The 26496-nt window shown below is 39.6% G+C and overlaps 1 protein-coding gene and 1 non-coding gene across 2 annotated transcripts in view; both read right to left on the reverse strand.

Moving 5' to 3' along the window:
- Positions 1-584: 584 nt before the first annotated feature.
- LOC145403377 (unconventional myosin-Ie-like) overlaps positions 585-26496 on the reverse strand; it is a 65233-nt gene continuing 39321 nt past the window's right edge. Inside the window, exons 11-21 of the mRNA XM_080275162.1 lie at positions 25433-25564; positions 24164-24388; positions 21974-22192; positions 19002-19096; positions 16653-16809; positions 11847-12026; positions 9333-9493; positions 8692-8840; positions 5881-6379; positions 5555-5622; positions 585-752 (exon numbers count right to left, since the gene is read on the reverse strand). Of these exons, the coding sequence (XP_080131288.1) occupies positions 676-752; positions 5555-5622; positions 5881-6379; positions 8692-8840; positions 9333-9493; positions 11847-12026; positions 16653-16809; positions 19002-19096; positions 21974-22192; positions 24164-24388; positions 25433-25564 (1962 nt within the window). The 3' untranslated portion in view covers positions 585-675. The remainder of the gene's footprint in view (positions 753-5554; positions 5623-5880; positions 6380-8691; positions 8841-9332; positions 9494-11846; positions 12027-16652; positions 16810-19001; positions 19097-21973; positions 22193-24163; positions 24389-25432; positions 25565-26496) is intronic.
- Positions 19372-19490, reverse strand: LOC145403503 (5S ribosomal RNA). The gene has a single exon (XR_013898020.1). It is a non-coding gene; the product is annotated as a 5S ribosomal RNA (ribosomal RNA).

The raw sequence follows: 26496 nt of genomic DNA on the forward strand, positions 1-26496 counted from the left end.
AACAGTCGCAATATGTAAGCCCATGGCAATTACTGGCAGTCCATGTTCTATGTCAAGGATATGTTCAGGAAGGGTTAATATCTGATGTTTGGTTGGGGTTTTAAAAGTTTGCATAAAGCACCCTAGTCCCATACCCCTATGGTCCTGAAGGGGAAATAAAAGACTGGACGATAAGTAAATACAGTATACTGTATACACGTATACAGTACATTGTATATAGAAATGGTAACAGCCAAACCTTTATAGTTAGAGTTCTTCACATGACTGGGCCAACACAAAGCATCCACTTTTCCTGATTTGAGTTCAAGGGTCAGTGGAGGGATTATGCATGCAGCACATTATATTATTTCATACTTTATTATACAGTTAACTGCATCAATCCAGTGACAATTTTTCAGTGTTTTTTCTATTTTCAGATGACATTTACTCACCTCAGTGGAGATGTCCTCTATTCAGGGATCTATAATAGTTATACTTAACCCAGTAATATGAAGTATCTTCTAAACAGAATACAACAGTCTGGAAGTAGAAAAATAAACAAAAAAAAAATTACATCACCAGATTTGAGTTTCTCATGGTAAGTGGGTCAAAGGGCATTCATTTTTCTTGAACGGCATCCAGAGGCGAGTGTACAGTTTATGCAAACAGAATTTTGACTCCTATTTCATTACACCATTAGAGCTTCTGCAGGTAAGTGCCCGGACAGAACCCTTGCCTACCACGAAAGTTGCATGTCCACCATCCGGAGGCATCTGTGGGGTAAAAATAATTGTATTAATGAGGTTGACCATATGATTGTAGGAGATTAAAATGGAGGGAATGGGGGTGACTGAGGATGAGGTGGAGAACATAATACACCTATACTTCATCCACCTTACCTTGAGAGACAAATGACAAAGTTAATGAGTGTTGTGGTCCTGATGTGGATATCCTGAAAGTACAGTATTAGAAGTATGCTGAAACAGTCTGGTCATATGGAGAGAACAGAGAATGAGAGACTGACTAGGAGTGTGTATGCAAGTAGGGTTGAGAGAGAGAGGGACATGACTTAAAATGAGGAAGAAAGCAATGTGAATGAGGGTCTTCTGAGCTGGAGGGAGAACAACCTTATGGCAGACAGGGTACCATGGAAGAAATCTGTTTATAGCCACCTCCCTTAGCAATCAGGCATATGGCTATAGATAGATAAATGGACAGATAGATAGCTTATCCACCTTAACTTAGCAGGGATACAGTACTTGTCCTTTTGCAGTCTACAGATGATCATTAAATAACCCTTTCACCCTGAGAATGTCTTTTTCATTTTACTTAGGCCACATGCAGAAGTTTTTTGCTCATCTTGGGAGAGGCTTTTTAAAATGAAGAAGTACAGCATATGATGAAGTTTTAATCAACCCCTTCAGTTTGAGAAGCCTTCCCTAAGGCAAATAAAATTGTGTAAAAAAAAAAAAAAAAAAATGGATTCAAAGGGTCAATGTCTAGGATGTGTATGGGCAAAATACTGCTATAAATGAAACAACTTTTTATGTGAGACATGTATGTTCTTGTTTCATGACTGGGGAGAATTTAAAAAACATTCCTATCTTCAAAACATCTTCAAGGGTGAATCATGTGCAACAATAAGTAATAAAAAAAAGTGTAAATTCATCAGAATCTAAAAATGAAACAGTTCTAAATGTGTACTAAACTGTATTTCGCATATAGGCTGTCCTCGTAATAGGCCAGAGACGTGTTCTAAAATAGTTCAGCACTACTTTTCCCATACACCTGGCAGTGTAAACTGTATGAAACTGGCAAATAAGCTTAGGTGCTGCAGAACATGAAACAGCACTCTTCCTTACTTCACTGGAGTCTTCACGGTGGCAGGTGGTGGTGACCATCATCCACTCACCTGCTATGGTGCTGCCTACTTCTTCCTTAATGCCTCTACACTAAGTGACCCGCTTAATAGTTTCCAGTGACCCAGGTAGCCATTTACCATGCTGGGTGGTCACCATATGACCAAATACATGCAACTGAGTGATATAGAGCCTACTATTATGGTGCCTCTGTTAACTGGCTGGAGAGACACAAATGCAAAATCCTTCTAGGAAACAAACTTCCACACACTTCCCTGTGCCTCACTTGCACAAGGTGCTGTTCACCACGAGGAACATAAGTTCGCTGTATGGGACAGCTCTGCAGAGGCACTTGCTTGCCTGTGGTTCATGGGTCTACAGTACTCAGACAGTCCTGGGTTGATCTACTACTACTGCTACTACTACTACTATGATGACTACTACTACTACTACAACTACTACTACTACTGTGGCCTTCATTTAAAAAAAAAAAAAAAAAAAAAAAAAAAAAAAAAGTGTGGTGTGTGTGTGTGTGTGTGTGTGGGGGGGGGCACCTACTGTAAAAACTCAATGGCTAAAAAAAGACAATACCTATGGTTTTACATCCTTTCCACAGCTCTTCTTGGTTACTGGCACCATATTCTAAATTCTCGTTCTAGCTTGGTACAGTACTTATGATGGAGAGAGAGTAATTTCAGGCCAAGTTAAAGTAGACAGAGCAAAGTCCTTGCAGAATGCTGAATTGCTTAAAGTGGTTTTGTTATTTAGTTGCTTGAGAATTAACATCCATTCTTCATTCACTTAAAGCTGCTGTAGTGGGTTTTTATTTTTATTTTCATATTCTGAACACTATAATCGTGAACCAGAAGCATTCCTCACTGAAAGTTGTTTTAATTAGAGAAGCATTTCACCTGCCAAACACTAGACATTAAGTGATATATATATATATATATATATATATATATATATATATATATATATATATTTTTAAACAAGAAAGAAGGAACCAAAGGCCAGGAACCTGCAAACTGTTCCCTCCAAGAAAAAAACAATATAACAGACAGCCAAATTCAAAATACGTTCATTTTGAAATGCCTGGACACACTGCATTTGAAGGAATGGAGATTATAGGCAACAGGAATTACAGACAGGGGGAGAAAGTTCCTGAGTTGGCCTGTTGCAACAAGGACTGGGAGTGACAATTAACTCTTGCATTAAAGAGCTGGACAGAAAAGGGATGAGAGTTTGTTGCTAGAAGGGTGCTATGCACCCGCCATAGTGGAGCAGGGATACAAGCAGACAATTCAGAGGACCAGTGACCATTGAAGTAGCAACAGAAAAGAGATCAAGATGCAACAGTGCAGTGAAGAGACAGTGGTTGAAGGGAGCCAGTAAGAGGAGGAGGGAGACTGCATATATACATTATATTCACTGTCATTATCTTTTTTTTTTGAGAGGGGGGATGCCACATTTTGGGGGGAGGTATTATCCAGAAAATGAGTAAGTGCAAAAGTGAGAGAACTTTCAAACACCATGTCTGGGGAAATGGGTCACACAATCATTCCCTCATTATTCAGACCCTTAAGACCTGGATTCTATACAATGTAACCAATACATGAAGCCTTCACTCTATGTTCTTTTTTTTTTTTAACTGATATATTATACAGTATATTTTTATGTAATTTGTTCCATCAGGCCATTAATAATCAACCTCAGAATAAAACTGTCTACAGAACTTTAGTCCCAGTGCTACCTGTACGGCTGATCTGCCAGTTCCTCTAATCTGCCGTGTCATACGTAGAAAAATATACATATTTCTGGAACACATCCCCCAACATACAATATGTGACAGTCTGCCTACACTGAGCAAATTGCAGATGGCTGATATTGTAAATCTGAACTGCACTCCCAAATTTTACAGCTTCATCATACACCTGGTACTGTATAGTACACAGAGGGAAACTGGCATATCAGCTCTGCAAACAGCAACAGTTTTAATAGGCAATGTTGCTTTTTACTATGTGCTTCACAGCAAAACTGGAATACAGTATAAGACCTCACACTCTGACAAGTTACTGAGATAAACTACCTACAGTACAGACACAAAAAATATAAATATATATATATATTCTGCACCTTTAAGGAGTTAGAAAATGACTCACTGGACTAAGAAATCTAACACTCATGACATGTTGGCAGCACTGACCTGAGTTGCCAATTACAGTATTGTACCCTAGCTTGTAATTTTTTATTTTTTTTTTAATGTGTCCGACTCTGGGCAAAGGCTTCAGAGCCTATATCTCGGAGGCAGTAGCCTATCCCAAGGCCCAGTAGTCCTCCTACACCTCCACATGTCACCACTTCGGCGCTAACACTCACCGTCCATATTGAATACATGCTAGGGCTGTCTCATATAGGACTGGTGTATTGATGTTAGCGGGGGTATTTTTACAACATATCGGCAAGTCATCTGGTAGATCAGGAAAGTCTGCCTTTTATGAAATTCAAATCCTTAAACTGTTCCCTGCCCCAGCCAGGATTCAAACCTGGGTCCATCAGGACTGCAGGCCGCCTCTCTACCGATTCAGCCACGCCTCCCCCAACTACTACAATGTGTCTGTTTTTGCATGCACAATGTGCATCATGATACTGGTTAGGCTTCACCAACAAAATTGGCAATATAAACCACATAATTATAGTATACATTGCATTTAAAACTATGGTTCTGAAAATCCAAAGCATCAGTCATTGTCATGTGGTGTTTACTACAACAGAATCAACGAATGATGGGAATACCCTGTAGACATCACAACTGTTTGCTCCCAAGTTCAGCTATATGCAGAGTGAACCAAACATGATTTCAACATATCTAATACATTGTATACTGTACTGAACAGCACTGACAATGTTTTTCATATAAGATTTTAACTACCTGCCACTCCTGGTCAACCTTCAATTTTGATCATGTGCATAACATAATAAATACATATCATTGCTTCTCTCATACCTCACTCCCTTCTTCAATTTATATGACAACCAAAGGTAAAGGCAAAAGTAAGGGCAGATGCAACAAGGCACTAAGCTGTGGAGCTCGTCTCCATAATTTAAGCCTTTGATGACCAAAATACAAATTTATTTTGTGTTCTTTCTGGATGCAATCCTTTTTCAGTTTTCCCTCATAAATTTATTCTCCATCATCTACAATCTCTAATAGTGAGTTTAAATGATACTGATGCATCTTAGTGTACAAATGTAAGAAATTTATATGGAAAATATATTTTCCTGGTTGCCAGACATTCATATAACATATAAGCCAGATTACTATATTTTACAATGCTATACCACTTTTTTTATTTTTTATTCCTAGTTTCTGTGGTATTTATATGGGAACTATATTTTCCTGGCTGCCAGACATTCATATAACATATAGACAAGATTATTATATCTGACAATGCTATACCACTTTTATGATTTTTTATTCCTAGTTTCTGTGGTCCTGTTTATTAGCCAGTGAATGCTGTACATGTGGTACAGAAAACATTTTAGTTTCAAACTGCAATACACACTCATAACTACCAACAGCACCAAGCACTCATGGCTTAGGCACAGTTAACTGCTGTGAATGGTATCTGACTCAAGGTGCATAATAACTTTATAGTGACTGTACATTCAAATGCAGTGGGTAGAATGGGACACTCTCTTCCCCATCCACTTACCTTCGGTCACCAATTGTAGAACATCACCCTCCTCAAAAGACAGTTCATCAGTGTCAAGAGCATCATATCTGGGAAGAAATAAATCTTATTAGATCTGGCAGGCTGTATCCTGAGTAAATATAACTTCAATACAGTATGTGGGTTTAATTCTAACTCTTTCCCAGCTTCAGCACCAACACAAAACACAACTCATGAACAATCCACTATGCCCTCACTGTAATGAAGCGCCTCACATTATGCTGACTCACTACACACATACATGCACACACACCCACACATGCACATGCACACAAACACACACACTCTCTCTCTCTCTCTCTCTTCACCTGTATAATGCCTTGACCGTTGGAATTTGTGGCTTGGGTCTATCTATCGTTGGCTTTGGCGGGAGAGGAACAGGCGCCCGGTTGATGGTTGGCTGGTTGACTGGGGGAGGGTCAGAAGGTGGAGGGGGTGGGTTATACATTTCAGGGATGGGCATTGGGGGTCTGCCTGTGACGTTATTCGAGGACGATGGGCCCTTAAGTGACCTGATGCTGCCTCTTCCACTGACACTACCAGGAGGTACTGGAGCTCGACCAAAGGGTCTCTGAGGTACTGGCTGATTGGGTATTGGAGCAGGGTCAGTTGGCAGCATGGGATGACGGCCATGTCCTGGAGGCCTAACTTGTCCCCGACAGCTGTTTGGTTCCAATCTAGAGTTTGGAGGTCTGTGTCTGGAGCCACCCATGCTACGGGGTCCATTTCTTCTTGGGCGTGAAGTGGCAGATATCATCTTGGAAATCTCATTTCGCATCTCAGCAGTGATTACTCGTTCTCCTGGTCCTGAAAAATGATAGCTGGTCTTTAACCTCTCTACTAGTGGGTATCTCTCTCGACCCTACCTAGTGAGGTCTGGGATGATTTGACCCACCCCTTCCTCTTGCACATGTTTAACTAACACAAATAACCTTAATTTCCTTTAAAAAAAAAAAAAAAAAAAAAAAAAAAAAAAAAAAAATATTACAGTACTGTTACATTCATCCAATCAATTATTACTTTACTACATATAAAACAAACTAACTAAAACACCTAAAATATAAAAACTGGAAGATGGTGTCAAACATGTGTTGACAAGTAAAGATCCAACTTAATGCCATAATGCATTAGTTCTTCAAACGTTTCATTGAAATTTAAAATAAATCAAGAGGGATGATAAATGAATCCTTCCTTGTCAACTCATGGACTAGCGCAAGCGAGGTATTGTACTGTATTTGTACTGCGCAGCATGTAACAGTTAAAATGAAGCTTATAGTTATTTAGTTCCCCCCCCTCACAACTGCTTTCAAAGAACCAGCAACCTTTCTTCCCTGCTGTACCCTTTCAAGCACTTCACCCTCCAAAATCCATCCTTACTCATCACACTACCCAAGTACTTAAACGTACTCACATTTTCCAATTCCTCACCATCCAACCTCGCTGTACATTCACTGACTTCACCTCTCTCAAAGACCATCACTTTACTCTTCCCTACATTCACCTTTAGATTCCGTTTCTTACGCACTCTCCCAAACTCATCCACCAAGCCTTGCAGCTCCCCTTCGTCTTCACTCAACAACACAGTATCATCTGCAAACAACAGTACAGGGAGTTTCCAAACACTATCCTCTCTCACCAGGGCCACTCCAACATCCACTACCCTACCCTGTACCTCTTTTATTACCCCATCCATGTACAGATTGAACAACCATGGAGACATGACATATCCCTGTTTCAACCCAACTTTCAAAGAGAAAAATTCACTTAGTTCACCATCCACACGTACTGCAGCCTTCGCACCATCGTACATACTCTTCACAGCATTGAACAACTTCCCATCTACTCCATATATTCTTAATACTTTCCACAATCCTTGTCTATCCACCCTGTCATATGCTTTCTCCAAATCCATGAAAGCCGCATACAACGTCTTTCCCTTCTCTAGAAACTTTTCCACTAAAGATCTAAGAATGAATATCTGATCTACACAACCTCTTCCCTTCCTAAAGCCTCCCTGTTCTTCTCCAACTAATTTCTCTGTTCTTTCTCTAAATCTGTCAATAAGTATCCTACCATACACTTTTCCTATTATACTAAGAAGACAAATGCCCCTATGATTACCACACACTTCTTTTTCCCCTTTTCCTTTGTACAAGGGAATAATTATACCTGACTTCCAATCCTCCGGGACTCTATCTTCCTCCCAGGCCAATCTGCACATCTTTCACATCCATTCTACTACTATCTCTCCCCCATGCTTCAGCATTTCACCACACACTCCATCAATTCCTGGGGTTTTCCCCGATTTAACTTTCTTCATTGCTTCCACAACTTCTATCCTACTGATTTCTTCCTGTCTTCTCACCTCCCTCCTTCTCCCAGCCATTCCCCGGCCACTTATACTCGCATTACTTCCATCCTCTACGTTCAACAATTCCTTAAAGTCTTCTCTCCATCTGCTCACTTTTTCTCCCTTCTCCACTAGTAATCTACCATTTTTATCTTTTACTCCCCTGCTAACTTCACTTCCACCCTGTCTACTCTTTTCACCTCTTTCCAGAACATTTATATAATATATATATATATATATATATATATATATATACAGTATATATTACTATACAGTACACACACACAGTATTGTAGTGGCTACTTTGAACATGTCAGTTATATACATTGCCTAACACCTTCATAAGGTACATATATTTATTTCTCATATTACTGCTTACCATCCTCTTCTGTCGTTTAAATCTTTTCAATAATGACATACTGCACTTAAATAACGTACAGAAGGATAGTTTCCAGCTATATCCAAAAATAACAAGGTTAGAAAAGACTGCTATGGAGGTTCTTTAACTTCCTGAATGTGGGAGATGTCCTCTTTAGTTATTCTTGCTGCTGCCAGATGATTCTATAAGACTTAAGAAAGGCATCTCACATGTAAAAGGCTAATTGATGTTACACCTAACCCCTTCACCTCGAAGTCTATCATAAGCAAAGTAAACTCATCAGTACAATGACAAGAATTAAATGATAAAGTCATCCTTGCATTCAATGGGTTAACCAAAAAGAATGCTGGTCCATAAGTGACTGGAAATGTTAATGCTCAAAGATCTTACGTGTAGATGGTGGCAGATCATGGGTGAGCCTGACAGTAAGAGTGGAGCCAGATGAGGAAAACTCTGGCTCCTTTCTGGCTCCGTCCATCACCACCACACGTCGCACCCCACCGCCACCCCAACCCGTTTTCCTCACTCGGTACTCAAAGCTGTCAAGGGGACATGGACAAGTTGGTGCTACAGTTGCGGCCAGTTATACTTATCCACTTTTTTATCTGAATAAATATGATACTCTCAAACATTATGAGAAGCCTGTTAGGGTTTGAAGATATCAACACTGTTTTGAAAGACATTGCTATGTGTTTTATTATACAATATACTGCAATGAACAGAATAAAGTAGCAAAGTGTTTGCGATAGTATGATGCAGACAGGTTGGTTACATGCAGACCAAATTAACTATGCTGTACTCTTTCAATTTTACTTGGCCTGAAATTGCTATCACTCTATCTTGAATGCTAAGCTGTAACAATAAACTAACACGATGCTAATCACAAAGAACTGCAATGGAAGGGATGTTGAACTGTACAATAGCAATCTTATTCTGCCAGTGAGGCATGAGAAATATGGAATTAAAGTACAAAAACCCAGCCCATGCTATGGGGGAAAGCTGTAAACAGGGTCAGGTAAAGACGCACTCACTTGTTGCTGAAGTCAAGATGCAGCTCACGGCTGAAACGCTCCTTCAGTTTGCGATTGAGAACCATCATCAGCTCTGCCTTGAACTCTACATACAGCAAGGATTCATAGTCATTACGCACGTGAAGCAGCACGAGATTGTCAGGATATATAGACAGTGTTACCTGAGGAGAACCATTACACAGGTGATGGTATAAATTTAGGAATTTACAAAGAAACTACAGCACTGCATCCTAGAGCTTCACATGACTGAAAACTGCACAATAATGATCACAACTGAATACTGTGCAATTATGATCAAACTCAAAATGTTAAATACTGTAGTATTCATCATTTTCCTTTAGCAGTTTCCAATGTTTACATGAAGTTGTGAGAATAAAAGGAAGGCTTCTTGATCTCACTGGGAACATACATATATAAAACAGACAGTTCCAAGTTCATCATAAGATACTGTACCCTCAAAATCCATTGGGATTAGGTTAGGCTTCTTTCTGTGTGTGTGTGTGTGTGTGTGTGTGTGTGTGTGTGTGTGTGTGTGTGTGTGTGTGTGTGTGTATTACCAGTCTTTGTGTATTACCAGTCTTTGTCAACACTGCAAGATGAAATCTGCACTCCTGCTATTAGTGCACATTTTTCAGCTAAAAAGCATCACGGCACACCTAAGGTGGTTTCTGCTGACAATGATGGTACAGTTTCTATGGTTTCTGATGGCTCCGAGGGATTCTAAGATGAGGCCCTGCTTGAGGAGTTAATCCTAGGTGGTGGAAACCATTTTCTCTTCCTCCCTTAGCCTCTGAGCTGTTACTTCCACCCCATCTCAGGTCTCTCTGTGGCATGTGCTTCTTCCTTATTATGCCCTTTTCATTTCTTATTAACATAACCATGCCTATGTGTGTTTCTGACACTTACAATTACAGTATGCATGTATTTAGTGGTCTAAATTGTTGTGAAAGGAACAATTTGGATTTACAAGTGGGGTGCCCAGTACATTCTTGAATAAATCCTATGGGTTCTGTGCTTTTGTTATCTCACAATTTGATAATCACACACTAGACTCAATACCAGTTATGTGTAATAACCTGGGGATCACTGTATATGCATATGATTCTTCTATTTAAAAAAAAAAAAAAAAAAAAAAAAAAAAATCATGGATCTAGATTTACTTTACAATTTAATAATGACTGCACATAGGTCATCTGCAGTTATTACATTATTAACATAGTAAATAACTTTATAATAATATCTTTCCTTCCCTCAAACACCATAAATGTCAGAATGTGAATAAATATGCTATGTACAGTACATAATGATCAGTGCTGAATTAAGAAATGTGTATAAGAAAAATAAGCTGAAGACGTCTTTCGTACTTACTATTCCACACACATAAGTACATACAGTACAGGATGACAGGAACACCAATCATCACAGTGCAAATTTTCACTCATTATGGTCTGATGTTCTCCACGTTAAGCAGAGATTATACAGTACTGTATTTTCTCAATTTCTTTCTCTTCCTTTTTTCCAAATACAGTACTTTGTAATTTGGTGCCATTCCTTCAATTCATTTCCAACTTGACACGACTGTTCCTCAGGCAAATACCCCAGACATCTTTTTAAAAATTATTATTTAGATAAATAATGAGAAGTGAGTTATATGAAGGGAGTATGTGGAGTTACCTGGAGTGACACTCTGACAAATGAGGAAGTGAAGGAGCACTGTGGTGTGGATGTGACAGAACGTGTTAGGAGAAATACACTGAGGTGGTTTGGCCATGTGGAGAGGATGGAGAGCGAAAGACTAACAAGGAAAGTGTATGTCAGTGAGGTGGAAGGGGATGAGGGAGGGGGAGACCAAGGATGAGATGGAGGGATGATGTGGAGAGGTATATGAGAGAGGGGGGTGTGAGCTGGAAGCAGGGGAGTGAAATGGCAGGGGACAGGGCGACATGGAGGTGAGTTGTTTGTGGCCACCCCTTATGGGATTAAAGTGTCTGGCAATAGATAGATAGATACACCATTCATTACCAACTCCATCCCTCTCTCCATTACTCGTGTTTTTACTTCTCTCATCACCTCATCCATATATATATTGAACAACCATGGGGACATCACACAACCTTGTTGCACACCCACAATGATCATGAACCAATCACTCAGATTCCCATTTACCCTTACACATGCTTCTCTACCATCATAAAAAACTCGACGGCACCTAGCAGCTTACCGTGTATATATATTGTATATATATATACTGTATATATATATATACACACAGGCTCTAACTCCTCTTGTTCAAAAAGTCTCCCCTAACCTGAATAGTGTCATCTGGTGATGGCAAAAGTAAACTATATACATCACTGAATACATGGGGTTAAGAAAGACACATGATGCTCCTGTAACGTAGGACATGGTAGAGTACATTATTTTAAACAACAGGTGCAAAAATATTCATGCAACCATTCTCTGTAATAGACAAAACTAACGAAGCCACAGTTCATACAAGACAAGCTGCCTCACCTTGGCAAGATTATCCAGGTCAATCTTCCTCTTGATAACATCAATGACCTTCCCTTTGTCAGGGCCCTTTTTTATCTCGGTTCGACCACACATGTATATTGCATTCTTGGTCACTAAAAGGTCTCGTTTCTGACGCCTGAATCGCCGATCAAACTTGTCAACAGTTAGCGCAAACTCAATCTGAAGAGAGAGACAGTGGTTACATTCACAGGTGTGTACAGTATGTGTCATGTGAGGTATACTCAGGGAAATGTTTGTCTTTTTCCACTCCTGTTCATCTCACTATCCTCTACTGGTTAACCTTTGTCAACTGAGAGGGGCTTAGCAAGTTTCTCTGCCAACAGATGAGTCCTTCTGATATAATACATCAAGATGGAAAGTGATGGCCATACCCCAACTGTGAAGTAGACGTAGTGGAATACACGAAAAACTTTGTCCCTGATGGTACCACACGATAAGTAAGATGGGGAAGAGCTAATTGAGAGATCTGTCAGTGGTGCAAACACATCATCAAAATCTGATTCATCAAGCCAGAAGCAGTAGGTAAATGCATTTTACTTTTTTTGCTGCTAGACACCTCTTCAGCCCGGATTTTTTTTTTTTTTTTTTTTTTTTAATAAATCTACTAGCTAATTGTAAAGCATTTTATGCAGCTTAGGATTGATCTTCCCTGCCTGAATGGTGAGAATCAATCAGTACTAACTTTCAAACCCCTTTGCTTCCAATCAATCAGTACTAACTTTCACACCCCATTGCTTCCAATCAATTGGTACTGACTTTCAAACCCCTTTGCTTCCCTAAGTCAACAATGGACTGGTGAAGCATAGGTTTCCTCCATCCTTCTTTTCTTCCATCCGCTTCTGTCTTTCTTTCCTTCATTCTTTCTTCGTGCTTCTGCCTATGGGTGATTTACACTCCCTCCCCTGTCTTTCTTTCCTTCATTCTTTCTTCCTTCTGCCTGTGGGCTACTCTAAACTGAGTGACAAGCCAAATGGTTTCCTGTACATCAGGAAACCATTTACTACACTGGGTGGTAACCATAGAACCAAATTTTGGCGCCTGGTGGTTTAGTGAGTTATTACAGCACTCCAATCACACTGAGCCAATGAAAGTTTATATCCAAGGGGTGGTTGGGGTATATTGGTCACTTAATGCCCTCAGGGATGAGTGAGGCTGGTCACTCTCATCTTATATGTCAGGACTAACTTGCCTAGCCCCAGGCTCCTACACTCCTCATGGGGTGATGTAGGATAAGATGATGATGATGATGATGATGATGATGATGATGATGATGATGATGATGATGATGATGAAGCATAGGTCATGGGCCTAGACTCACAAACGAACGTACGCTCGCAGAACCTCCCTTGCCGCCCGTGCCGTTCCCTTTCGGTGTTACACTGGTATGCACAAACTGTGTCGGCCGCCATTTTGTGGCACAAAGTCTCTCTTTCGATAAGGGACATCCAGACCACCCTTAACGATCATGACTCAGAAACAGACAAACATAATATAGATTACATGACATCCCAACCAAAACAATGGGGAGCTATCTGCGATGTGGAGGTTATTTCCTTACATACAGTGCACACTCATATATGTACTTACTTACGTATGCTGTGTATGTACTTACGTACACATCTACATACGTTATATACAGTACTGTACTTACATACACATCCACGTATGTAATTTCATACGCATCTATTTACGTATGAATGTACTGTATGTACATGCCTACTTATGCACCCATGTACATGTCTCCATATGCACTCATGTACTGTACATACTTTATATATGTACTTATGTACACAACTATGTATGTACTTATGTATGTACTTATGCATTCATGTACATAACTCTATGTACTTACATACACACCTGTGTACATACATATGCATAGTACATGCATACTTATGTACATATACAGTACAGTATATGTACATAATTACATATGCATCTATTTACGCAGGAAGGTAATGAAGTACAGTACTGTACGTACATGCCTACATATGTACCCACATACGAGCTTATGTATGCACTTATGTATGTACTGATGTACATACATATACTGTATATGTAATTACATTTGCACCTACACATGTACTTATGCACCTATGAACATGCTTATGTACACACTAATGTATGTATTTAGGCATTCACGTACATATGTACACACATGTATGTGCTTAAGTACATACATATGTATGTACTGTGCTTATGTCAGTACAGTATGCAAGTACATATGTCCATGAATACTTACTGGTGCGTTTGTACATAAATACTTTTGTCTGCCTTGGGATACATTTGTCCTTAAGTATGTACTGTACAGTCAATAGCAAAAGTTCACTCGCCTACCCTGCCGCTCTATCATCTCTGAGATTCAGATTCGTGAATGCGAAGCAATGGACACAGGTGCATAGTATCACAAACAGATGGCGTGGTGGGATGTGGGGTTGGGAGAGAGGTGAAGGAGTATGAAGGACGAGGGGCCATATGGATTAAAGGTATGGGAACAAAAATTAGTCAGATATGACAATGAAACACAGAAGATAAAAATCATATAAAGTATATATTTTACTGAAACTACACTGCTGTGGGAATGGTGGTGGGTTACTGGATAATATAGAGAGAGTTAATTGTTCCGCACAATATCTTCCTAGCGAATCTCATCAGTCCTTCTTCTGTCTTCTTGTTTATGCAGCTCTCTCTCCCTCATTCTGTATCACTAGCACTCTCACACTTACTCACTCTACTCCCATTTTCTCTCTCTCTCTCTCTCTCTGTATATATGCATATATATATATTTATATAATATCTTGATCGCTTACTTGACATGTCACCTCGTTTCTACAGAGGAACCTCCCCGTATCCCTCCCAATCCCCACCCCAACGTCACATCACACCACGCCATCTGTTAGCAGTATTCTGCACCTGTGTCTACTGCTTCACATTCACAAGTCTGAACCACAGAGATGATAGAGCGGCAGCGGGGGCCAGCGAACTTTTGCTGTTGACTGTACGTGATTATGTGAGTATGTCTGTGGAAAGAGGGAGGGAGGGGAGGAGGGGGAAGGGAGGAAAGAGGGGGAGGGTGTGGTCTGTTTAAATTCAGTCACATGATACATCGGTGGCTGCTGACTGGTTGAGCAAGTTTTCCCCAGAAAAATCCCTGCTTGCTATGGATGAGACTTGGAAAGGAGCCAAACAGTGTTTGTGAATCGCCCCTGAGAGGTTATCGTTGGCTCCCGTATGATGTTGTGCGGCGCCAACGCCCAGCAGCCGTTAATGAATCTGGGGCATGGTTAGTAGGTGTGACAGATGGCCCTGTGCTGTGCTGTGCTGTATGCAAACTAAGAGCTTGAGAAATTATATCCTCCTGTACACAATTTGTCACAGATGGGACAACAAAATATATAGTGGTGTTAGAGGTAGATGGCAGAATATGACAAATCTTTAATATGTGATATTTAGAGGTATCCAGGTATGGACAACAGATGGAAAGTACTGACTGACTTTATACACTGTCCCCTAGAATGCAAGGACAGTTTTGTTACTGAATACTTTTTTTTTTTTTTTTTTTTTTTTTTTTTTATGTGCTTAATATACAACTGACAGATACTCATCTACCACATTCAGAAAGTGGTGCATGAGAATATTAATATGCTATATGTGGAAATACATAGGTAAGTATAAGGTGCTACAGAGCTTCCTTAGCTGATGAGGATGCAGCTTATCTTAGCATTTCTTTCTGTACATATGGTTGTAATGCTGTCCAACAGTTACTTTGCTGTGAATACAGTAACACATGTTAACACAATTAAGAAGTCCAGGCTTCCCACACACACAGCTCTTCTCAACAGGGCGGAGTCAAAGGCTTTTCATCTCATTATCTCTCTTCCTCTTCCAGGTTTCCTTCAACATCTGTCTCTCTGCCGCACTGTTGCATTTGTATCTCTTTTCTATTGCTACTTCAATGGTCAGTGCTCCTCTGAACTGTCTGGCTGCATCCCTCCACCACTACTGCGGGCACATAGCACCCATCTAGCAACAAACTCTCATCCCTTTTCTGCCCAACTCTCCAATGCAAGAGTTAATCGCTACTCCCAGTCCTTCATGTATGCAACAGGTCAACTCTGGAACTGTCTCCTTCTGTTTGTTTTTCCTACTGCCTACGATCTCCAGTCTTTCAAAAACAATATGTCCAGGCATCTCGAAATGGATCTTGAATTTGGTTCTCTGTTATCTTGTTTTTGTTTTTTCTTGGGTGAAGCAATTTGCAGGCCCCTGTCTTTGGTTTCTTCTTCCTTGTTTATTTATTTAAAAAAAAAAAAAAAAAAAAAAAAAAAGCTAACCCTTTAAGCCAGAAGACACCTATAAAGCTGACTAGTCAGGCCCCTCAATTTACTATAGCATATATCTCAGACATAAGAACTACATATTAAGTCAAGGACATAAGTTCACCTTAATATAGCATATACTACCTGAACTCTTAGCCACCAAACTGGAAGCCAACACTCTTAAAACCGGTGGAAGTTTAACCTGCTTTTCTGCCCACAAACAACCTTCTTGACATAAGTGTGAGAGAAAACTGATCAATATGCCACAAGTGGAACTAAACATGATGGAGTACTATTGGAACTTATGCCAGACATGTGACGTTTAGGATGTTTTCCTGACCCTGAATGACTCTCCTTGATATCTGATATGAAATGTATGGAAGAAAACTGATTGATATGCTGCAAGTGTGAAGCAGAAATGAAGCTTATGAAAACTTCTGCCCATGAATGTACACCCCTACTCTACCTTTTCCCGCCTGGGTATGAGTGACGCAAGACCAGGCTTGTACTCCACCCCGATGTAGTCTCCATAGAAGTTGCGGTTCAGAGAGTTGGCCCGGCGACCTTTGCGTTTCAACAGCAGATCACTTGCTTCCATCTTCTCCTTCATGTACCGTTGCTTGCTGTTGGAGTAAACAACAATGGATGAGAGATAAAACATTACCCTTGAAGAATACAGGGTGGTCCAAATACTGAACCTCTCTTCTTTTGTGTTGCAAAGATGGTTCAGTCTGTTAGTGTGAGGAATGCAGACAATTTGGCTAGTTTGTTAAATTGGTAATAGGCAGCACATGGATGGCTACCATCAACCATAGAGGTCCTACCATGACAGTGAAATGTAGCTACAAGCTTGGTAACTTGTTACACACTCATTATTCTTAGGCAAAAAACATTCAGTCACAAGTATAATCACTCTGTGACTTTTCTTCCGAGTGAGTCATTGTCCAAGCTGAGACTCTCTTATTGTTACAGACCTTATCACACATCTTTACTTTCTTCTTTCTTAACAGCTTCTGGCAAATCTTACGATGCAATTAGCTGGTTTTGGAACTTGATTTATTCTAGTTTACTGAAAACATTAGATGGATCATGGCAAACCCCAATAGGTGATTTCTTAAGAGGAAGCATGGCATTTTTTTTTTTTTTTTTTTTTTTCCAAATTAGTAATCACTCATGCAGCCATTAATAAGGGACTCAACTGACAAAAAAGCACACATTACAATGCATGATGATTATGGAAAGCAGAAAATGATGCAGGCTAGACCCCAGTAAAACTTCCTGAGTTGTTTCCACAACACACATAACTTTTACAGGTACAGTACTGACAAGGAACGTACTGAATACTGACAATCATATATAAACACAGTAGTAGACTAGAAGGGAATAAACTATTTTCCTTAATGCATTAAATTTTAAGTACAGACAAGACAGAACGATGAACTGGAAGAAAATGAAGGAATGCATGTAACAAATATACTGCATTGTGTGTAGGACACTGGAGTGGCATGGAATGAAGGATAGCAACTAATGTTAGCCACTTCACTATGATGATTTTTTATTTTTTCTACTTCCAGAAGACTTTACTCAGCACAGGTGAAACTTTTTGAATAAGAGAAGTTAGACACAACCTTCATATCCCCTTTCACTTCAAAAGATCTTTCTTCCATTCCAAAAATTTCTCTCCTAACTAGAATATGCTGTATTCCTTTAATGATGGCAAGAATAAAAAGGAAATGTCACTAGAATGATTGGACTAAGTTCTCACCTTTACCAAAAAATTGCCTACTCAAGTTTTAGTGCTATCTACCTCACACTGTCCTAGGGTGGGAAAGGAGGTCTGGGTGATGATGAATGATGATGATATACATCTCATTTGCCAGCTTCCTCCAAATTATGGTACTGGATGTATCACACAAGTTGTGAAACATGCCAGACTTATTATGAGATAACAAGGTTGCTGCTACTTGTCTGTTTGGCTGAGCAGACCCATCAACCACAGATAATGAGGTAAAAAGAGTTAATCCCATTTTACTCCCTTTAAGGTGTTAAGGCCCAAGGCTAGCCTACCTTACTCCAGTACCAAATTGTACCTGTAGGACAGCCCCACATAAACAGTTGCTTACCTGTAGTAATGGGTCTGCTCAGCCAGACAAACTGGTGTTAAGCAACAAAAATACCTCCAGTACAGATCTTCAAGGACAAGTTACTGGCCTACTTCCCTTCATGCCATTACTTCATCCATTCACTTCCTGAGGACTGACTCCATACATATTGTTTCATCACTCTGACAAGGGTGTTCTAATCATTAGACCACAAGGTGCCAGTACTTATCCCATGTGATATAAGAATGCAACTGAAAAACATAAATAGGGTTGTGGATGGAGACTGAATAAAGGAAGCCCCTTTAATTTTTTTTATTTTCTTTTTTTTTATTTTAATGCAGCCAGCTCTGAGCACAGACAAAGCAGAATGGTGGAGTGGGACAGAATGAAGGAATGCAGTTAAACAAGATTTACAGGAAAGTGAACATGGATGAAATAAAGCACAGTGGTTGAGTTAGGTAAATGGTTTTCAAGTAGTGTTGTCAGAGCTATCCCCAGTGAAGTACTGGAGTAAGGCAGCAACTAAAAACTGTCAGTTACAAATGAAATACTTAGAAGTAAAGACAGATTAGCTAAAATACAGATGAAGGATACAGGTCCCACCCCCCTTATTTTAGTGTTGAAATCTCTCTTTATAGCATGTCGGTGCTAGTCTGCCTTAATTTCAGAGCACCTGGTATTACCCCTTATGGGGTGTAAAATTGTGGCCACACCTGAAGTATTTCCTGAAGGCATGCTGAATGACACGGGCGTGGTGGTCAAAGCGACGCTCACGACTCTCCTCCAGCATGTACAGTGACTCAGGGTCCTGTGGGCAAGGGCACAACATTCGGTTGCAGGAATATATCTCTGTTTGCTTAAAAAATCACCCCAATTATGAAAGAACATCATCATCATCACTATCTTGACCTCTTTTTTTTCTCCATCTATGGATGAGGTAAGAGGGTCCTGAAAATTCATCATTCATTCATTGCCAGACACCATGTATCCCAAACGGGGTGGCGAAGGGCTTAGAGTTAATTGTTTTACAGGGAGGGGCACTATTCCTCCTCCAACCCCACTTGACACGTAGGGAGAACGTTATGCCAACAGCATCTGGTGTTTCCAGGCGGTCACCCATCCAAGTACTAACCAGACCCTATGTTGCTTAACTTCGCTGATCGGACGGGAAGCAGTGTACTCAACGTGGTATGGCCGTTGGCATAAGAAGGGAAAAAAAGCATGAAAGAGAAAGAACTGTCAACAGCATTGCCAGCGATACTGACCAGATGCTCAATCACACATCATTAAAGCCCCTGGAATCCTTGCTTCATCTTACAGGTCAAATACATACTGTACTATTATCTGATGACAAAGACTGCACTAAGTCCTGCCTAATAATGAAAACTTCTAAAATGCCAGTATGGAAAAAAATATACTGGGACAGTACAGATATATACCCAAGGTACAGTGCCACACAAAAGTACCGTAGTCAGAGTACGACTGCAGGTAATACTGGAAGAGGAAAGGGAATGTTTCTGTCCTCTGCCACTTCCTGCAGCATTCAGGGAACAGATGAGGAGATATTTTTTTCCCTCTATCACAATGGAGAGATATGTCACACTGAAATACTGTACATAAAAAGGAAAAAACGATCTTACAAAATGAGACATTAGCACCATAACCCTCTCAGTGTCAGAATAATCCTAGCAGACATTAACACCATAACCCTCTCAGTGTCAGAATAATCCTAGTAGACATTAACACCATAACCCTCTCAGTGTCTGAAGAATCCTAGTACTGTCCTCTATTGAAGCTAATGCACTATAATATTATTAGGAGGGATTCAGTCATATAAGCTTGTGTTTGTATTATCATTATTAATCATCTTATAGCCAGTTATCACTGTTAACCACCTCATAGTCAGGCCAAATCTAGTATTCTACTGTTGCTAACACCAAATTATTTTACTCAGTTTAGAGAGTCAATGGGGCTTGAGGATTTTAACAATCTGTAGAAGGTACTCTATTGTGCCATGAAATGAACAACGAAAACTACAGTAAACAACAAACTAATACACCACTAAACTGAACAATTAAGAATGAAATACACAGGTAATAACTCAACAAAAGCCTAACTGGAGCATCTGATCATGAACTTAGAGGTATCAATGGGGATGCATTCCACTATACTGTACACTCATCACCATCATAATCCTGACCTTTTCTCCCATATAAAAATGAGAAGTAGGATAAATTAATAAGGAAAGAAGGAGAATGAAAATGAAAGAACTATCAACATCAGTCTATTTATCCATGGCCAGAAACCATAATCCCCTAAGGAGAGGCCTGTTCTTTGAGTTAGTTGTTTTATGGGGCGAGGCACTAACCCTTCACCTACCCACTTGTGGACAGGTAGTGATCATTACACGGACGGTTATATAGTTACCAACCGGCATTTTAAAAGGTTTCCTGGCTTACAGGAAACCTTTAGGCATATCTCTTACTGTAAAGCCACCTGAAAAGGAAAGAAGAGCAATATAAAATGACAGGAAAGATGGAAGAAATAGGAAAAGAGGAGAGCAGACACAGAAAAAGAATGATAAAGGTGTGGGATGAAGCAGGCAGCACTACATCGAGTGGATTGCCACCACCTCCACGTCCAGTGAAACACATCATACAACCATACACAGAAACCCCCCAAATCCTGGCTGCATCTCACAAACCTATTCACTTAATATTTTTATTATCATTATTTTTCATTGATGCATTTCCTGGTGATGTAGTGGGTTAAGGCACTAACTGGATGGAGTCTGTAAGTTTCCACTGATAAGTTGGGGTTTCTCACTCATATAATGCCACTCAAGGATGAGTGAGGTTGGTTACCATCACCTTAAATGTCTGGACAGAGTAGCTTAGCCCCAGATCCCTACACTCCTATATACATGGGGCAATCTGGGAAAAGATGATGGTGATAATGATAAAAAATGTGTTTCACATAACAGTCCAATAGTCAATCTGTCAACTATCATGATATTATAGGGGTGCTAAGCCCTTGTCATGTACTCCTTTGTGCATAATTTATCCAAATTTTTTAATCCCTATCAATTTCCCAGGCTTATCAACTTACAGTATATATCTCTCTCTCTTTCTCAATTTCCCAGGCTTATCAACTAACAGTATATATCTCTCTCTCTTTCTCAATTTCCCAGGCTTATCAACTTACAGTATATATCTCTCTCTCTTTCTCAATTTCCCAGGCTTATCAACTTACAGTATATATCTCTCTCTCTTTCTCAATTTCCCAGGCTTATCAACTTACAGTATATATCTCTCTCTCTTTCTCAATTTCCCAGGCTTATCAACTTACAGTATATATATCTCTCTCTCTTTCTCAATTTCCCAGGCTTATCAACTTACAGTATATATCTCTCTCTCTTTCTCAATTTCCCAGGCTTATCAACTTACAGTATATATCTCTCTCTTTCTCAATTTCCCAGGCTTATCAACTTACAGTATATATCTCTCTCTCTTTCTCAATTTCCCAGGCTTATCAACTTACAGTATATATCTCTCTCTCTTTCTCAATTTCCCAGGCTTATCAACTTACAGTATATCTCTCTCTCTCTCTTTCTCACACTCATCTACCATATCCATCCACCATATTCTTAGGCTAAGAATATCATGCCTCCTACCACCAGTCTCACCTTAACAAATATCTTGGTGCGTCCAATCTGGTACTGTGATGGGTCCATGTTGATGGCTTTCATGATATGTATAATGCCCTGGGTGGGTTCGCCGCGCCACTGTGGCCACGTCTCCTGAGTCAGGATGGCGTACCGCTGTAGGAACTTACTGAAGGGGCGCCGGTATGCAAATCCAGCACGCTTCACTCGGATGTTCTCCTTCAGCCCTAGATACTCAACCTGGAATGTGCCTCGTTGTTAAAAGTAAAATTTCGTCTCAGTAAACTGCAATTCTTTGCAAGTAAAACCAAGCACTGTGGAAATACACATAAATTCAACAAAAATAAAACAAATATTCAGTCCAAGTACACTGTGGAAATACACATAAATTCAACAAAAATAAAACAAATATTCAGTCCAAGTAAACTTAAATTCAGTCTTAACAAAAACTTAATTCAACTTAAAAATATATGAACAAGAAAAGCATTCAGCATAACAAACAAAAATTCAGTCTAATTCAACATAATCATTATTCTCTTCCACTGAAAGATGGCAAGAGGCAGGAAACAGGGAAAAAGGAATGAAAGTCTATCTATTTATCTACCTACTGCCAGATGCCTTCATCCCTGAGAGTATAAGTATTAAAATCAGAGTTAATATACATAGAGGTTAGCTTAATTGAAAAAGTATTCAGTCAAAACAAGCAGAAATTCGAAATCTAAGTTGGCAGACAAACTGAAAGTCTAAATACGCGTAAAATTTCACTGTCACAAAATATACAAGGCCAACCCAAAAGGAAACTGAACTTTTTAAATAGCACACCAACTAGCCTGCATTATGTGATCATGATGGAAGTGCTGTGTTAGCAATGACTTTGAGCTTTAACACTAGTCGTATCATGCCACATCACTTAATCACACAAGTACATGCATGTGAGTGAATGTGTGCTTAGTACACTTGGCAAAGTTTCTTCTATCTCTTCTATCATCTGCAATCGGCAATCTTTCAGGGTCAATTTCAACTTTGGTAAAAAAAAAAAAAAAAAAAAAAAGAGAGAGAGAGAGAGAGAGAGTCCACAGGGACCAAATCTGGAGAGTACAGCAGCTTGGGGACAATACTCATCTTATGTTTCGCCAAAAATTCATGGATATGGAGCAATGCGTGACCGGGTGCATTGTCATGGCACTGCATCCAGATTTTGTTTGTCCACATTTAGGCCTCTTCTTTCGCACTGCCTCCCTTAAACACTTCAGGATGTCCAAGTAAAACTCTTTATTGACTGTCTCACCATATGGAACAAACTTACAATGAACGACACCCTTCCAATAAAAAGGACGATCAGTATCACCTACACATTTAAGTGACTCTGACATGCTTTTTTTGGTGACAGTGTCGATGCTTCAACCCATTATGACAAATGCCTTTTTATCTTAACATCATAGCTGTACACCCATGCTAGCGTTAGACTAAAGCTCAAAGTCACATCACTCCCACTGCGACCATATGATGCCACCTTGTTGGTGCGCTATTCAGAAAGTTCAGTTTCTTTTAGACAGACCTCATACACTGAATACTTTTCACTGCAAGTCAGGGATGTGTTCCAAAATGACACTGTAATTTGGGGGAAACTGATAACTCAGATTTATAGGTCCCAGTGGAACTTTAATACGGAAGTTTTGTGCAATTTGCTGTGGACTAAGTACTGTTACAAAAAAGGGCATCAAGTAAGACAACCTACAACAAGGACTGACACAAAACCCAAACCTGATATGGTAAGGATAATGGGCATTAGCACCCAACATTTGATATATGAAAGTGTGTGACAATATCCGATGAACATATGAGGATTGTTGGGTATCAGAAAATGAACTACTCTATCTAGTTACACCCAGTCAGATTTAAAAAAAAAAAAAAAAAAAAAAAAAAAAAAAAAAAAGTGGGGGAGGGGACATTTAGGCAGATAAAAACAAAATCAGATAGAAAACTGGGGGAGGGAGGGAGACACATATAGCTACAAAAAAGTAAAATAAAATACAACAAAGCAAAATATATAATAAATACTGATAAATATACCGGTAACCAATTTCAACATCTGAGATGGAAAGACAAACAGACAAACGGAAAATACGAATGCAAGCAAGAACCTACATCATATACAGTATATGATCACTTACTATACTTCTGAAGAGCCTTGAAAAGCTAGCCACTCACCTGATGCTTCACCATTTGGTCGTCCCAGTCTCTTGGGCGTTTGGTCTCATTGGGTTTGATGCACCGGATGTAGTGAGGAATGCAATTGGTCAATGTGGTCACCAATTCATTGGCTTGCATGCGGATTTTAGTGCCAGCTGTGGAAGGTCGACCTTTGGCTCCCCCTGAGGAAATGGCGTCAGGGAAGAGGGAGCGGATGAAAGAGTTTTGACTGCTCTGCATCACCTGAGAACAGAGAAATAAATGGTGCACAGTAGGTTCTTACTATATATTGCCAATTTGGTGGTCCATCTTTCAGCAGTAGTTGTTGTTGTTGTTGTTGTTGTTGTTGTTGTTGTTGTGGTGGTGGTGGTGGTGGTGGTGGTGGTGGTGGTGGTGATCTGGATGCGGCCTAACAGGCTGTTGCAATCAGACCACCCAGGCTGCATTTACAGTAAGGGCATAGTGCATTTCTTCTGTGTCATGTTATGTGCTGATGCTGAAGCAGGGATGGATGATGGCCATAACAATGACAATGTGCACTTGTGCTTCAAAGGATGAATATCTGCTGAGGGTTCATGGTGAGTGCTGTCTGGCTGAAGATTTTGGACAGCTGTGGCTATATGTTTGCATAATGTAGCACGGGATGAAGGAAGAGGGATGTTTTTGTAACACTGTATGAAGTGCTGGGAAATTGATCATTTTCTGCCTTTAAGTGGTGGAAGTGGTGTAGCATATCACCGCAAGGATGGCTGGACCCTGTTCTGAAGCAGTGAACTGGCCTCTCATGTATATGTGGACCATACTGGATGTACTTTTTTTTTTTTTTTAAACAAGAGATTCGTACTTATGGTCACCTCACATCCAGGACTTATTTTCAAGGCTTTGTTTTGTGTTCATGCTAGTTTTTCCATATACACGTGCCACATCACCCAAATAAATGTTCTAATTCTTTTTTAATGACAGATTGTCTCTATATGCCAACAAGCTAGATGCACTCACACAGCATTTGTCTGCATTGTTAGACCTCTAATGAGTTCTTTGCTTCATGAAGTTTTGTCAGCATAAATCCTAAACAATAAGTGAGGACTTGTTCATGTGGGTTGTGCATGATTAAGCTGAACAAAGATGTGACAATACTGTTCTTTTAGGAAATCCATTGTGGTATTTCTTTGTGATTGAGAACTGTTGCTTGTGTGTTACTCTGCTTGATGTGCAATGCTAAGAAGTTTGTTAATCATTTTTTTTTTAAAGCAAGCAAAAACTGACAATACAACTACCGGTATTCACCTCAATGATATCCGGGAAGAGGACGTCTCTGTTCTTCTCACAAAAGTTGTCAATGTGGTAGGACACATTGCCAGCATAATGTTTGATGATGAACCCACCAGTGAACTTCTGGTAATGTGGATGTGTTCCAACCTGACAAGGGAAAAGGAGGACTAAATTAGCTTAGCAGAAAAAAATGTTAACTAACCTAGCCTAATCTTTCTCAACCCAACCTAACTAAATTTAACCAACTTAAATTGATGTAGTCTAACCTTTCTTAACCTAACTACACTTACCCAACCTATCCCTAAGTTAACAGCCTACCCACACCAAGCTAACTTAGGTAATCTTCCCAAACCAATCTAACCTGACCATGGAAGACTGGAGGGACCACTACAGCTTAGATGAAAATAAAGTTGAACCTGGTTATGTCACACCCTTCAATAACCTGAAATAATCTTTAATTAAAACAACCTACCACAGGTTATTTTATTCTGAACTCAAATCATTTAAAATTTTAAAAGTAGAAGACTCTCAACTGCTACATTATGATGAACTTTTAATTCAACATCAAGACTGCAAACTTTTCTTTTGCCGGGGACTCTCAAGGGAAAAAAAAAACATTTATCCCAAAAGTAACTTAATCTTTGAATCTTTAAAAGGATCACACATTAACAGTAATATCAATTACTGTACCTTATAATATACCTGTTGCCCCAACACACCTTTTTTCAAACTTTTCTTTAAAATACTCAAAAAATATTAAATTTAATGTTAAGATTTATAGGGTCTTATCATCTTTCTGAAGCATTAAAGCCATTTCACTTTTAAGTTAAATTCAAAATTTTCAATTGAAACAGCTTATCCCTTGTTCAATCTTTCAAACAAGTCTTCAATTAAAAGACCCATGATTATACAGTACTAGTAGTATTAGCAGAAGTTGTAACATAGGTGGTGGTTGTCATAGTGGTAGTGGTAATGGCAGTGGTGGTGGTGGTGGTGCCTGCAGCACTGGCTTTGATAAAAACCATGCAATTATTTGCAAGAAGGGAGGCTTTGTTTGCATATGACATAATGAAGTATGT

This window comes from Coenobita brevimanus, chromosome 60 (assembly GCF_032717465.1).
Source record: "Coenobita brevimanus isolate Jiangsu-jjx chromosome 60, ASM3271746v2, whole genome shotgun sequence".
NCBI lineage: Eukaryota > Metazoa > Arthropoda > Malacostraca > Decapoda > Coenobitidae > Coenobita > Coenobita brevimanus.